The following is a 16,278-nucleotide window of genomic DNA, read 5'->3' as shown; positions in this document are numbered from 1 at the left end:
TTCAGCGCTTAATTCACTTGCAGCTTAAGAACTCGTTATGATAACAAATTTTTTTTTTAGTACTTTAACCGAAATTTTTTTTACAATATATAGTTCATTTATCAAAAAATTAATCATTTCATAAATGTGAGTGCGATTTTACTTTGGTTATTATTTATTCTTCTTACGACTTGCATCATAGAGGGGCTACGATGGGTGTGGTCCTCACCCTTCTAGGGAGGGGGATGATTCACCAAAGGGGCTGAGATTCCAAGATACGAATCATCCCCCGCAACCCCCTCTGTGTTGCAAGATGTACGAAAAATTTACAATAGAAAAACTTAAACAACATTTAGATTTATTAAATTTCATTATTTGTTAAATGAACTGTATTCAGTCAAAAATGACGGTTAATATTCTGCAATAAAAAGTTAAATAGGATAAGGAATTCTTAGCATGCAAGCGAAGTAAGCGTTGCCATTTTGCCAACGGTCATTTTCAAGGGCGTAGGCATATAAAGCCAACGCTCTTCTACTGCAGTTTCCCCCCATTTCGCCTACCGGTTTGGAGACTCATTGTCCTTAAAGATGTAAGATAAAGGCAAGTGAAATAGCCTTATATCCAAGGAGAAATAGGACTGGTCAAAGGAGAAATAGGACTGTTCAAAATGTGTTTAAAAAGCAGTCCTATTTCTCCCAGTCCTATTCTACAGGAGAAATAGGACTGAAAATTTCCAGTCCTATTTCTCGAGTCCTATTTCGTTTCGGTCCTATTTCACCACCAATCGCATATTGTACTTCATTCTCCCCATGCAGTTTTTCCAATTTTTTTTCACAGTTTGAATCCTAACCCACCTTTTCCCACAAGTCCGCTTTGTTCCAGTTTGCCTTTTTTTATTCAGCTTATTTTCTTTAAGAAGTTTATGTTCATCTAACAGCTTTCACTCGCTATTTTAAATTACGTGCCTTGGATGCAGCGTTGCCGGTGTCAAATAATGACTGAAAGTTCATGAAATTCCGTTACACACCGATGTCTGATGGCCTAAGGCCTCAGAATATGACGTCTTTCTATCGGAAATTTAAATAAAGTAGATGTCCTTCTATTTTATGTATAGATTAGATTTTCTAAACATCTTTGAAAAATTTACCCTTTTTATTAATTTTTAATATGATCTGTTTATATTTAAGTCCCTAAATTTGACTTCTGTCATGCGGGGATATTGATCAGCATGACAGTGGCCTACTTTTTAGACAAAATTCGTATTTTATAAACAAAGTTTAATTTTCTACCCTTCACGCCGACTTCGTGATCGCGTCACGTTTGAACGCCCCGACCGCCAGTCGACAGACGTGGCTTTTCTTGCGTCTGACCCCCCCTAACCCTATTTTACCCCTAAACCTTTTGCTAATCAAAAGGCATCTTTTGGTCGCTGAGCTTCCAGACTATAGCGTTTCCTTGAGCTTCGCTGTTTTGCAAAGAGCGTTATGATATTTAAACATTCTACAAGCAAACCGTTTGCTTTTACCTTATATCGACGTCATTGGTCTGAAATAGCATACTACTTGTGCTCTTTAATGAAACCCCATTCTAAAGTGGATTCCATGTTAACCCATATAGCACATTTCTCCCGTCGGATGTCCGAATCATGGCCGAACATCCGTTAGATATCTATGTACTCAATGGGTAGTTCCAGGGATGTCCGTCGGCTAGTCACCTTGGAAGTGCAATGGATGTGCGAAAATTATATTCTACGGACCTCCTTCCAACAGGCAAAAAGATTTTCAATTGTTTCATTTAAGGATCGGCCTCGAGCCAATCGGGGTGCTTTTTTGCAAATCGGGTTTCTCATTTCGGGCCAAGGAGGCGTGGCTCAGGGTGGAAAATTCTTCTCCCCGAATTCAATTGGGGTTTGCAATCAATTGGATTGCAATCAATCGATTCATCAATGCAAAAAACATAATCGATTGACCCGATCTATCCGATAACAACCCCGATAATAGCTCGTTCTACCCGCTTGCCCCGATTTTTACTCTGAAACCGAAAGAACGGCATTTTTTTTTATTGCTTCGGGGCAACGGGTTAACCTCAAATTTTTCCCCGCACCGCCCAGGTTGAAAAAGTGGCACCTCATTTCAACCCCGAATGCACTTTATCGGTGCGGGGCGGTTAACTCGATTAGAACTAATTGGGGCCGATCACTAAGTTTCATTATTAATTGTCAAAATTTCTTGAGAGGGGGAAAACTTAACCGTGTTCAAATTTTTCCCTTGAACGTATTTTTATTTGAAGTCCAGCATTTAAAATGAAAAATTTAAAAAATAAAGGAGTAATGATCTATTTGCCGGATGGTTTATTTTAAAATTTATTACAAAAAATGAATAAAATATATGAAAGTCGTGAGTTTGTTTGCACAAGCTTTCCGTTTAGCTTACGGGAACCAAGCCATTGAAAATTAACTCACAGAAAATAAATATTATTCGGCATCTAATAATATTAAAAGCAAGTATACTTATGATAGGATTATAATTTCAAATAATAAAAAACTACTTTAAACTTAATAAATCATGCTGAAGTTTAAAATTCAAAAAATATTTAGCATAAATTGTTTAATTTCAATTTATATACCTCTGGTTTAACCTAAGTTCGACATCATCTTGACTTCTTAAAAATCCTGTATGTGATTTGTTATCGAAAAAGCTCAAGTGTTTTACAACAATTCGATTGTATTGTTCGAAAATGATACATAATTTATCTGTAGATTGGCACAGTGGAATAAAATTCGACTGTGATGCGGGAGACCCGAGTTCGAATCCTGGTATAGCCTAATGTTTTTTCATGAATAGATGTCCAATACATGTCATGTTTATAGCCAAATGAAAGCCCGTTCGGATATCCTTAGAATGTCTGACGGCGCTGTTTAGGGCGGTCAAAACAAAAAAAAAATACATCCGTAGGACATCCAAATCGGATATCGGGCTGTCCGGAGGATATAAAAAAGATGTACTCAACATCCGACCCCGACATCTGTCGGACATCCGACGGACTGCCTTGTGTTATGTGGGAAAGCATGGGTTGGGTTGTGAAAGTTACACAACTATAGTGTGGATTGAGTATCGGTATATGAAGTGCTAGTGTCGGGATAGAAAAGTTCTAACGTCGGGATTGAAAACTTCTGGTGTCGGAACGTAAAGATCTAGTGTCGGTACGTGAAGTTCTGGGGTCGGCACACAAAGTTCTAGTGTCGGCATGTAAAGTTCTAGTGTCGGCATGTAAAGTTGTATTGTCGGCATGTAAAGTTCTAGTGTAGGCATGTAAAGTTCTAGTGTCGGCATGTAAAGTTCTAGTGTAGGGATCGAAAAGTTCTAGTGTTGGGATCGAAAAGTTCTCGTGTCAGGATCCAAACGTTCTAGTGTCGGTATCGAAAAGTTCTAGTGTCGCCACGTAAAGTTTTAGTGTCGGTATGTAAAGTTCTAGTGTCGGCATGTAAAGTACTAGTGTAGGGATCGAAAAGTATTAGTGTCGGCATCGGAAAGTTCTATTTCTAGAACGGTCCAGTGTCGGAGCAAAAAGGTCTAGTGTCGCCATGTAAAGTTCTACAGTCGTAGAAAAAAGGTCTAGTGTCGGAACTTTTCTTCCAATTTCGAGTCTTTCCCTATTGGTTGGCTAAAATTTAGTGCCTCCCCTTCACCGCCGTTCTAGTGTCGGGGCCAAACGTTCTAGTGTCGAGTACGAAAAGTTCTAATTGTAAAACGGTCTAGTATCTACATGCCATTTTATGAAATTTACAGTAGTTCTGAAAATGAGAGTGATTGTGAGATGGACAGAGATGATCAACTGGTAGAGGAATTATTGTGACGGGAAAAATAAAATAAACAGTAAAAATATTTTTTACATTTACAGTAAATGTATGAAGTTTTAATAAAACGAAATAAAATCAATATAGTAACCAAATCAATATAGCTATTAAGTTTAGTACCGAAGCAATGTAAAGGAAATTCAAAAATACCGCCTTAAAATAATGGCATTCGTATTCTTGAATGTGATTGGCTCTTCGATTAAAGGTAAATTGTTCCACTAATATGCAAAATTCTGCTTTTATTTATGCACTAAGACATCCTTGGTTTTATGTAGAATCTAAAAATTATCTTTTGAACGTTTTAAAAGTAAAAATAATGCATGAACGAAGGGCCCAAAGTTTTCAAATTTTCGTTGTTTCCCCTCCTCCCAAATCTATCTGAAACCAAAATAGTTACAGGAAAAACTATGTGTCCAAACAACTCTTGCGGGCAACTTGGTCTCCACGAGACGGTCTCGAAGGGTCGAGATCGTCACCGCTATATCCCAGAGGGACTATTCCGGCCCTCTGATTGGCTCTCTCCTTCTCCTCACCCTAAAGCCCCTCCACCCCTTCTGCTTGTGGTGTGTGGTGCGTGTGTGGAGTTTTTCGTCGGGCTGTCGCCTTCATTTTTTTATTTTTCGTGTGTTTATTTATACCATTTATGTTTACTTTTACTGTTTGTAATTTATTCTAATACACTAATCATACCTTTATTAAATCGTTTTTCAATTTATAAAACAAGAATGAATTAAACATATGTATGTTTTAATTAGAATTATTGTGAATTATCACCCATGGGCAACTGGGTTGGTGCGGGCCGGAGAAAAACGGTTTCAAAACCCGATTTTGGGAGAATCGGGAAAACTATAAGTCCAAAAGCTTTAACAATTATAGGAATGGATACATCTTGATAAGATCTGGATGATGAAGATTGATATGACTCTGGAGTTAGGACTTAGGAGGTATTCAAGTTTACATTTTACAGGCCTTAACGCATCAAGTAGGCCTTGCAAGAACACCTTCTCGCTTCTGCATCATTTTCCACAATTTCCGCATCTCCCGTTATACATAACTGACATTTAAAATTCCTCCCACCCATGAATCCCGCGCTTTAGGCACTACCCCAAAATTTCTTACCTTAACATTTGTCCGCCTTCGAGATTTTTATGCAATGGCCACGTCATGAAGCTTTCGTTCCTTCATGCGGAACGTTAAGAGCAGTAAACACATCTTCATTTCGATAGCACTTTCTCCTAGAACTGTACGTAGTGGACTTACTTTCGGATCAGGCTAGGTAATCTGAATTAGATGTAACTTTCATGTTCTTAGTATTAATTTTACTTTACCTGAGCTTTGAAGTGCAAGTGAGCGAGGTATGACAGAAAAGTTCCTTTTCGTTCGTATATTGTTAAACCATTATTTTGTTTAGCAATTTATTTAGAAACGGAATTAAGTATCGGTAAGAAGACATGTTTAGTATTTTTCCTTTTTCAAACTTTTGAAATTTTATTTAACTTACCCTACTTACTCTACTTACCTGCAATGAGGTAAATAGATCTTCCTTGCCTGTAGAATGAAGTGTCAAAATCATTTGTCATTATAGAAAAAAGACCTAAGTCCCTTTTTTCTACACTTTTATTGATAACTGCCACCAGTTTGTGCATTGGAAAGAAATTTAAAATAGTGTGGGATGAGTGGATGATGGAGGAAAATATGTTTGTGGGGGAAGTGAAAGGAAAATCCCTGGTTTGGAATGTAAACCTGGTTAATTCTTTTCCTAGGTTGCTTTAAAATTGATCATAATATCTCTGACTTTTTTCAATCCACCAAAATATTACTTCATCAGATGGCTATTCCATGTTGTCTTCTGTTAATGTAAATATGGTTGTACACCAAGTAATTTTGTTAGGTATATCTTAGTTACGTTGTTAAAGAATTTTCCAGGTGAAAAGTATGTCATGTGTTAGTAATTTATAATTGGGACTTTATGTAAATCAACAGGAAATGTTACCACATTAACTCACTGTTCATGCCACATTTTTCTTTTGTAGTAAAGCAGGCTTTACAAACTAGAATGTTTCGAGGAAGGATAAGAATGCATACATGTCGCATTATCCTGTTCACTTCATTGGTGTGGTTTCTACTTGATGTCGCAGTCCTTTTTTACTATTCGGATTCCCCTACTCCTTCCCGAGGTAACGGGATTGCAGGTGGAAACCACGGTGCTGTGCCCCAAAATTCACTTGGCATTCTTGGCGCCCAAGCTGCTGGGGCCCATCCAGCGAAAAGAGAGATCCTTGATGATTCCTCTGGTAACGCCGTCAATCATTTTGGTCCAGCATCGTTACCATCCAACCATAAAGATGAGGTGTGCATTCATTCAGCTACAGCCACATCCTCTTTAAAAATACTGAGAAAGAGACATTACTGCGCAGCATAAAAAAAGAATACTAACCGTTCAGTTTCCCTTTATATAGGTGATAGAGATGGATGAACGTGGATTTTCTTTAAAATATGCCAAACATGAGCTAAAAAAATGGGTGCCAGCTGCAGTCGTCCCAGAACAAGCTGGAAGTCCCGGAGAAATGGGCAAACCTGTTCATTTGCCTGCAGATCAGGAATCTTTAATGAGAGAAAAGTTCCGTCTCAATCAGTTCAATCTGTTAGCTTCAGACTCCATATCTCTGAACCGCTCGCTTCCAGATGTTCGTTTAGAAGGGTACGTGAAATCCATCTTAACATGTGCATGGTAGATCATGGACGCCAAATAATTTATTTCTGACCATACTAGTTGCCGTGACAAATCTTATCCCGCCATGCTCCCAACTACCAGTATTGTTATTGTTTTTCATAACGAGGCTTGGTCAACATTACTTCGCACTGTATGGTCGATCATCACACGTTCCCCTCGGGAATTGCTTGCTGAAATTATATTGGTTGATGATGCTAGTGAAAGAGGTACGTGTTTTATGGATTTTGAAATTTTTTTTAATCTCTTAACTGGATATATTTTTATATTTTATTATTTATTATTTGGACTTGGCATGTCGGGCAAAGATTATCTCGGAAAGGAACTTGAAGAGCACGTAGCTAATTTCCCCGTTCCTGTTCACGTTCTACGTACTCACAAACGTTCCGGACTCATCCGAGCTCGCCTTATTGGCGCAAAACAGGTTAAAGGACAAGTCATTACTTTCCTTGATGCCCACTGTGAATGCACCGAAGGTTGGCTTGAGCCTCTGCTTGCTCGCGTAGCAGAAAACAGGTGACATTTGATTGCTATTTCATTATTCATTATTCAACACATTACTTACTAATTATTCCTCGCCGTATGTTTAATTTAGGAAAATCGTTGTGTGTCCAATAATCGATGTAATTTCGGATGAGTCGTTTGAATATGTGACTGCGTCCGACATGACTTGGGGAGGTTTCAATTGGAAACTCAACTTCAGATGGTACTCATCATTACAATGGCATGCTTATCCAAAAAACGATAAGATAACAGTTTTTGGTGAACATTATTAGGTACCGAGTTCCACAAAGGGAAATGGACCGACGGAACGGAGATCGTACCCAGCCATTGCGGACGCCAACAATGGCTGGAGGACTTTTTTCCATTGATAAGGATTATTTTGAAGAAATTGGCACATACGATGAAGGCATGGATATTTGGGGTGGGGAAAATCTCGAAATGTCATTCAGGGTATGTATTCGGACTATATGGAACGGTTTGAAAGGATACGTAAAGTGGATGTTGGGTGATCATTCTTTTTACGTAACTATCAAAATGCCGCTAAATTTGTAGATAATGGTTAAAAAATTACCGCATGACATGACGATGGCGAGTTATGCCCTTCATTTAGGTGTGGCAATGTGGCGGTGAGTTAGAAATAATTCCATGTTCACATGTTGGCCACGTGTTTCGGGACAAGTCGCCATATTCGTTTCCCGGGGGTGTGGCCAAAATTGTCAACAAAAATGCCGCAAGAGTAGCTGAGGTCTGGATGGATCGCTGGAAGGATTTCTTCTACGAGATGAATCCAGGTCTAATCATCTCACGTCAGCCCGTTTCTGTTTGCTATGTAGAAACAGCTCCCTCCTTTATACTAATACTGATCCGGGCTTCATGTCCATATCTGTGGTAGACACGCTTGGGTTGGGGCTTTCGGACAGGATTTACACACTAACGGTCCGCATATACGGACAGATAGCCTATTGGTTATCTAAAGCAATTGCTGGTTTATGTCTTAACAGGAACCATTCCCGAGATAACGTAGCTTTGTTAGGATTAAGCTTTTGCCTTCGAATCGTTTACGAAGATCTGATTGTTGGGATACGGATTGCATTTGATACATTTAGATACAACAATGGTTTCGTACACGTTAACTAAAGGATTTTACTAACCAATCTTTAGTGATTCTTTATGATTAATTGGGTGTCCAGGTTTGGATGTGTGGTGGGTCTGTAGAAATAGCCACCTGTAGTCACGTGGGTCATGTGTTTCGCAAAACTACTCCCTACTCATTTCCTGGCGGAACAGCGCGCATTGTTAACCACAACAATGCACGACTTGCTGAAGTTTGGCTCGACCAATGGAAGGAATTTTATTATGAACTTAATCCCGGTAGGGAATCCATTGCTGATGTGTTCTATTTAGTCACCTCAGCAGCTCTATTTGGCATGCAACCGCTCTCTTGGGATGTAAAGTATGGCAGGTCAAGCGTTTTTTTTTTTGTTTTTGTTTTTGTTTTTTTTTTTGTTTTTTTTTTTTTTTTTTGGTTTTTTTTTTCTCCTCTCCCTCTTTCTTCCTTCTGTTTTTACTTTTTCGTCATTTATTAACATTGTATCTGTTCCGAAATTTCCATTGGTTCTTGGTATTGCTTCACGCATACTAAAGTAGTGTTTCACTTCCTCTCCGCTTCCTTCTTGCATTAATGGCTGTTTTGTTGCTTTTAGAAACGCATTCCAACAAATGAAAAGTAACTTGCCTTCCCATAACCTGTAGTTTCCTTACTTTGCTTATTTAATCAATTTTATGATTAGGAAACATGTTTTGACTTTGGCATTGAATCGATTTTTTAGGTGCAAGAAGTGTGGAAGTGGGAGATGTATCTTCCAGACGCGCTTTGAGAAAGAAGCTAAATTGTAAAAGTTTTCGGTGGTATCTGGAGAATGTATATCCCGAATCTCAAATGCCTTTGGACTATTTTTTCCTCGGAGAGGTATTAGAACTCATTATCATCATTGTTATCATTGTTGTTTTATATATGTTTTTATTATTATTAATTTATCTCTCTATCTCTCTCTCTCTCTCTCTCTCTCTCTCTCTCTCTCTCTCTCTCTCTCTCTCCTCTCTCTCTCTCCCTCTCTCTCTCTCCCCCTCTCTCTCTCTCTCCCTCTCTTTTTCTCCTCCTCTATTTTTCTCTCCCTCTCTCCCTCTTTCTCATTGTCTTTCGAATTCTCATGCTCTTGCATTCTCTTTCTCTACCTTTTTAGCAAATTTGTTCTTGTGTCTGTACAACAAAAAGTGACCAATCCTTTTTCAATATTTAGATTCGCAATGCAGAAACACAAACGTGCTTAGATACAATGGGCCGTAAAGGTGAATATGACGAAATTTCCCAGTGTTATTTTTCCGATTAAAAAATTTATTCTTAAGGTGGTGAGAATGTTGGGATTTCCTACTGCCATGGACTTGGCGGTAATCAAGTATTTGCATATACCAAACGCCAGCAAATAATGTCCGACGATAACTGTCTGGATGCTACTGGAACCGACGGAATTGTTAAGCTAATTCGTTGTCATGGAATGGGTGGCAACCAAGCGTGGCTCTTTGAAGCTCAGGTATTGTGTTTTAGGTGATAAATGTATCAACAAAGTTGGTCACTAAGCAAACCTATCACATTTCGGGGAATGTTTCTTTACCTTGTAGGACGGTCTGATACGTCATGTGAATTCCGGTCGTTGCTTATCGAAACCAGAGTCACGAGATGTAACATTGCCTGTGTTACGAAGATGTGATGGATCCTCAGGACAGCAATGGGTCATGAAGAGTCGTTTTAAGTGGCAGGCTACTATAGATGATAATTCATTGTAAATGGCTTTGTATTTTCTACGAACCTTCCAAAGAGAGACAGAAAATGATTGAGAAACTTGTTGTCAGATGACATGTATATAGGTGAAAGGTTGCCATTCAAATAAGATTGGAGCTCGTGATGCCGTCCTCGTAACAACCTCCATGTTTTCTAAATATGTACCATTTTGTTGTATCACATGACACATTCCATCTCTCTAAGACCCTTTGAAATGCATTTTCGGCAATGAGCAGCAGCAACAGCAATTTAATGTGACATCAGAGGTTTGGTTTACTGGAGTCGTTTGCTTTTGTTTTCCATTTATATAGTTTCACCTTTTTTTTTCCCCATACACCTGGCGTTTGCTGCGCTTTTATATGCCCTCTAATGCTCTATAGTACTTTCCAATGTACTTTTAGGTCATATGCTTAAATGTAATGAAGTCTTAAGTTCGAAACGTTGTGCGTGAAAGCTGTACTTCTGACTGAGTGGTACAATCTACATAACATTTAAACCATCCATTGTCAACTTGTTTAGCGTATCATTTGACTGAATACAGATATCGCTGCCTAGAATATATATTGAAGATCGCGAAGACCATCTTATTACCCAGCCTTTTAACGCACACAAACAAAGGAAAAACGAGTCTACACGCTTAGGTGCCGCCCCTTCAGATCTCAGACCATTTTCAGCTTTTGCGAACGCAGGTTTCATTTTCTAAGGTCTTAAAATCTAAGTGTCTAGCAATATCTATAGATCGTCAATATCGACTAGCTTGTTTAGCTCGTCATCAGCCGGCTTAACGAGTTCGGGCTGCAATCACAGACGAAGCTTTGTGGTGGTTTTGAGTCAGGAGAGAGACGACGAACGCAACCGTAGCGCTAGCTTCTCCTCAACGGAAGATAGGATTTTTGAATTCATCGACCCTGAAGAAGTGGCACCTCGCCACCTTGCTACGAAGCGTCCTAGAGATGAGTCGACTTCGGCGAACGAGCCGGCTTTGAAAATATTTACAGTGAGATCACATAGCAAGACATTTTGCAAGTATATGCCTACATGTCTCCAGCCGTCAGATGCAAGGTTGATTCGCAAACGTTATGAGCCCGATTTTTTGAAAAAGTCAGTCTTTAGTGTCCTAAGATTGACCATTCCATGGCTTGAAGAATGAAAGAGAGGTAACGAACTGAACTCAACAAGGTGGATCAAAAGGAGAAGTCTTTGACCTCCATTCAATACAAGTTATTGGACATCACTCGCCCACTACTCTCCATCTCAGAGTCCATGTCAGTGGACCAGGCCAGTGTAAGCTCGGAAATCTTGGACGCATGCAGCGACACGCTACGCTACGCCTGCTAGGTCACGCGTTCGCTAGCCTTACGGCCAAACGACGAGAGAACATTCTAAAGTTCACCGACCCAAGATTCCAGTCACTCCTAAAAGATCCTGCTTCGACTTCGATGAGTGCAATGAGCTATTTGGGCGTTCTTTTCTTCGCAGTATGATAAGGGACGCCGACAACGACGCCAAACTGAGAAACGTGAACCATTCCAGCAGCTCGGTAAACGCGGTTCTTCTAATAGCAGCCATCATTCTGGCCTTTGGAGTGGACGCCAATCGAAGTCTAGCTTCTCGTAAGGTCCCAACAGAGGAGGGTCTAATACCAACTTTTACGGAAAAAGGTATGTCGAATCATTGGTTCTTGTTATTGTCGATTCAAACCATATTGGTGGTCGGGTCTGATTCAGTGCCGATTTCTGGTCCACCCTTACAAACGACCAATGGGTTATTCGTTCTGTATCGGAAGAGGTCCGTATTCTATTTTTCTCTCCCCCTGCAGTTCCCCTTTGAAAAATCAAATATGTGCATGAGCGGTGGGCTATAGTAGGCAATCTGTGAGGAAGAAGTTCAATCTCTCCTTCGTAAAAAGGCAATTAAGGTGGTTCCCGATTCGGATCTCTGTTTTGTCAGTGGCCTTATTGTAATACCTATAAGAATGGTGATTACCGGACCGCCCTATTGTGAATATGAAAAGTCTCAACAAATGTGTCGAATACCAACACTTTAAGATGGAAAGGATTTGTGTTCTGAAGGACACCATACGCCCACTAGATTTTTTTGCTAAAATACATTTAAAAGATGCGTATCTTACCGTTCCCATTAAGGAACAAGAAACATTTTGCAAATCAGGTGGGGAGGGGTTCTATACCAGTTTACCTGTCTTTGTTTTGGACTCGCTTCGGTGCCATGGGCGTTCACTATGCTTTTGAAACCAGTGGTAGCTTTTTTGAGAAAACGTAGGATACGTCTAATTATCTACCTTGATGATATCTCTCATATAGGAAAAAGTTTCAAGTATCGCTAAACTTTTCGAGAATACTCTTATGTCGTCCCATGTCACCCATCGTGATATTGCAAAGCTATTGGGCAACTTTGTCTGGGTAATCCAAGCCATCCCCTTCGCTCAGGCCCATTATAGGTCTCTACAATGATTCTTCATTGCAGAATCACAGAAGAATCACAGCAATTTGCAAACGAATGCTAAGCTTGACGTTGCAGCCAAAGAGAATTTACTCTTGTAGTGTAAGCGTAACGAAAATGAACGGGAAAGCTTTGACCCCACAAAGCTGTTGGAGCATCCACTGTGAACCGCTGGATCAAGGAAGTCTTGGCCAGTACCGGGATCGATGTCAATATCTTTTCGGCACATTTTACTAGAAGGACCGCAGCATCTACAGCCTTTGCAACAGGAAGCCCTCTAGAGCGCATTCTAAAAGCAGGAGGTTGGGCTGCACAGTCCGTTAATTCAAAGCACTATCAACGCCCGGTTAACGAACCGGAACTTGATAGACTGGGTACGATCAACTAAACGCTTCGAAATAACAAGGTTGAGGTCGAGCAATTAGCGTACAATTGTACAATTGCTCGAGGTCGCGTAAGAGACTGAAAAGCAGTTAAGATTGTATGTTTAATAGAAAAGACCTCAACCTTGTCGATCTTCCCCGCCCTGCCCGGTCCACTTGACTAATATCTCCTCTCTTTCTTTCAGACGCGGGTGGATCATTAACCCAAAATTATTCTGCTGGTGGCAAGGACTGCTTCAGCAATGGAAACGGCTTCAAATCCAGAAAGTGAAACAATAATTGAGAAAGTTTTTGGATTCGTCACCTGAAAAGGTCTGAGATCTGATTTGCGGCACCTTAGCGGGTAGACTCGTTTTTCCTTGGTTTGTGTGCGTTAAAAGGCTGGGTAATGAAATGGTCAACACAAGGTTGACGTCTCCTCTATTAAACATACAATTTTGACTGCTCTTCAATCGCTTACGCGACCCCGAGCAATTTTACAATTAGACAATTCGTATTCGGGAATCGAATTTCGAATATTTTTTTGGGGGGGGGTCGGGTGGGTTGGTTTAGAGTAAACCAGGGCGCCCGGTAATAATTTTTTATTGAGGAACCGTCGATGATGGTTTAGGAGTCCAACATTTTAATATTCCAAATTTTTATTTATTATACTTTTTTTTTGTTCTTTTTGTTTATTTTTTTATTTGCGAAACGACTAACAGTTTCTGTTATCCCAATATTAAATTTTATCGAAAGTGGTAGCTATAGTGCTAAGGCAAATAGGACAATGAATAGAGATTCTAGGGTTCTGAAGTTCAAGCCTCTGCGCTGATTTGCTTTTAATTTACAGTGAGTTAAAATATTTGGCTTCATTTGCTGAAGAAATGTACATTTTTAATTATTTAAGGGTTTATAGTTTTTTTTGTAAAAAATCACGAAAAACATGTAAAAAAAGATTAAAAGAGTTTTGCAAATTTTAACAAATCTGGAGAATATGAAAAAACATGAAAAAATATGAAAAAAATACGCAAAATAGACCATTTTTACGTTGCGAAAAGCAGTATTCATGTAGTCCGGCAACCCTGCAAGCCGCCATTTGTAGTCTTACTTAGCCTTGTTTAGGTGGATTTAACATAGGCTAACGACTTTGAGGACTGATTTCTCCCATTAATTTTGCTACCAGAAGCAAAATTATTGTGGCACGTTGTACGTCAGGATATTGCCAACATTTCAAGTGCCAAATTTTCAAGAATTCGCTACAACTAGTACTTCAAATTGTCGTTACAGTGAAGGACTATCAACATTTGAAACAATAACAAACAGTCAACAGCAAATGGTCACTTTAAAAAATGTGTAATTTTCTTATAAAACTTAAATTTCTTGGTATAATCAGGAATGTAAATGTCTTCGGAGGATGCAGAAGATCTTTTACAGGATTCAGTTATTGAATTATTTGACTTATCTGATTATTCTTCAACTTTGCCAAACAATGCTAAAGAAAGATATGTTGCTAAGCTTAAATGCCATGGAATGATGAACCTTTGCCTTAGCAAGGACATTATTATTTGTAAGTTTTAATGCCTTGAACTAAAAAAACAGCCCATCTCCAAAAATTATCTCATAAGACTTGCAGCTCTTATAATTATTCATATCGTTAGCTGTATAAAACTGTTTTCTGTAGACTAGATAGTTCCAAACATCTCCAAATTCAACTGATGGTAATATTGTTTCTAGCTCTTGTGTACTGGAAGTCCAATACTCATTTTCTATGACGTAAGGACAGTTACACTGTACTTCATTAAGCTTAGCAACATATCTTTCTTTAGCATCGTTTGGCAAAGTTGAAGAATAATCAGATAAATCAAATAATTCAATAACTGAATCATGTAAAAGATCTTCTGCATCCTCAGAAGACATTTACATTCCTAATTATATCAAGAAATTTAAGTTTTATAAGAAAATTACACATTTTTTAAAGTTACCATTTGCTGCTGACTGTTTGTTATTGTTTCAAATGTTGATAGCCCTTCACTGTAACGACGATTTGAAGTACTAGTTGTAGCGAATTCTTGAAAATTTGGCACTTGAAATGTTGGCAATATCCTGACGTACAACGTGCCACAATAATTTTGCTCCTGGTAGCAAAATTAATGGGAGAAATCAGTCCTCAAAGTCGTTAGCCTATGTTAAATCCACCTAAACAAGGCTAAGTAAGACTACAAATGGCGGCTTGCAGGGTTGCCGGACTACATGAATACTGCTTTTCGCAACGTGAAAATGGTCTATATGAAAAAATATGGAAAAAACAAATATGGAAAAATAGAAAAGAAATATGAAAAAATTAAAAAAAATATGAAAAAATAGAAAAAATATGACAAAATAAAAAATTTATTTAAAAATATATTTTTTATTTTTTAATTCATACACCCAAATAACGAGTCGGTAACCCCCCGGAGGAACAACAAAATGAGACCGAGTTAACTTCCAACAGTTGCTACCGTAGCCATACTTGTATCAGCGGCTACTGTCCTCACAGTGCCAACAATCAAAACGTTGGTACCATTAAAGAAACACTTCCTTGGTTTTACGCTTCCGGCATCCTAGCTTATGTAACTAGCCAACTGCATTATTTACGCTTCACAGAAGATGCCAAATCTGCACGGACATTGAGTGTACGCAAGATGTACACCAAGGAAACGCCCACATGGCCAAGTGACCACACGCAACCGCCATCTAAGCCACACCCAATGTGCCACTTGCGATTCTGTATAAAAAGCAATGTTATTTGCAACAATAGAGAGAGTGGTGTCATGCTTCTTGGTTTGATTGTATTGCTATTGTAGAAGGCAATAAATACACGCCTGGCAAATCTTACAGTTGGAGGTCCCCATGAGACTTGAAATTGAAATAAAACATTTGTCACCGGTATAAATAGACTTCAAAACAATAAGCAATAAAATTTAATCAGGAGATAAAGTGCTAATAAATTTTTTTCTCTTCTACTTGCGTCGGTCGACAAAATCCATCAAGGTAAGCGAATGCATAAATCTTTTTTACCAGAGACTACTCTCAGGACCAGCTCCGTTTACCCTGACTTAACTAACGAAACTTCACCACCAGTAAACCCAAATTTGAAAAATCATGATATAAAAAATCCTGACTCTGAAATTAAAACGCCAAGAGCCGCGTTTATTCTCAGCTGGAAAGAATTAGTTGAATTAGAATACAAGTATACTTAGGAAAAATCAAAAAGTTATCAAACAACTTCAACAACAGCCACGATAAAACAATTGGAAGATAGAAAAAAAGAGGCAAATACAGTTGCGCATAACGCCTTATAGGGCTGTTCGACATCTTTTTTGACATTTGTTACCATCGCGGCAACGCAGCAGTCGTTGGTAGATTTCATCTGCTATGACTGTATTTTTGTATTGTGTGAAATGAGAATAAATTTGAATGTTACAGTCGAACAATTAGTGTTTAGTGTCGTTATTTTCTTTTTTTAAAATCTGAACACTACTATACAGTTAAAACTAAATTAAACTTT

General features: G+C 38.8%; 1 protein-coding gene across 4 annotated transcripts; it reads left to right on the top strand.

Annotated features, from left to right (window-relative positions):
- Positions 1 to 4,956: 4,956 nt before the first annotated feature.
- LOC116929406 (polypeptide N-acetylgalactosaminyltransferase 5) lies at positions 4,957 to 10,468 on the top strand. Of its 4 annotated transcripts, none has more exons than XM_032936622.2 (12): positions 4,957 to 5,111; positions 5,869 to 6,185; positions 6,295 to 6,536; positions 6,609 to 6,775; positions 6,875 to 7,082; positions 7,162 to 7,272; positions 7,343 to 7,520; positions 8,261 to 8,441; positions 8,900 to 9,039; positions 9,371 to 9,419; positions 9,477 to 9,661; positions 9,750 to 10,468. In XM_032936622.2, the coding sequence occupies exons 2-12, from the start codon at positions 5,892 to 5,894 to the stop codon at positions 9,912 to 9,914; spliced, it is 1,920 nt and encodes a 639-aa protein (XP_032792513.1). In that variant the 5' UTR covers positions 4,957 to 5,111; positions 5,869 to 5,891; the 3' UTR covers positions 9,915 to 10,468. The 4 variants fall into 4 exon arrangements, with proteins under 4 accessions (XP_032792513.1, XP_032792512.1, XP_045033481.1 ...); XM_032936621.2 differs by lacking the exon at positions 8,261 to 8,441 and adding an exon at positions 7,681 to 7,861; XM_045177546.1 differs by lacking the exon at positions 8,261 to 8,441 and adding an exon at positions 7,681 to 7,861 and having other exon boundaries at positions 5,053 to 5,190.
- The last annotated feature ends 5,810 nt before the right edge of the window (positions 10,469 to 16,278 follow it).

Source organism: Daphnia magna, linkage group LG8 (genome assembly GCF_020631705.1).
Source record: "Daphnia magna isolate NIES linkage group LG8, ASM2063170v1.1, whole genome shotgun sequence".
Classification (NCBI taxonomy): Eukaryota; Metazoa; Arthropoda; class Branchiopoda; order Diplostraca; family Daphniidae; genus Daphnia; species Daphnia magna.
The sequence above is the reverse complement of the archived record's forward strand: the minus strand, read 5'-3'. Positions and strand labels throughout refer to the sequence as shown.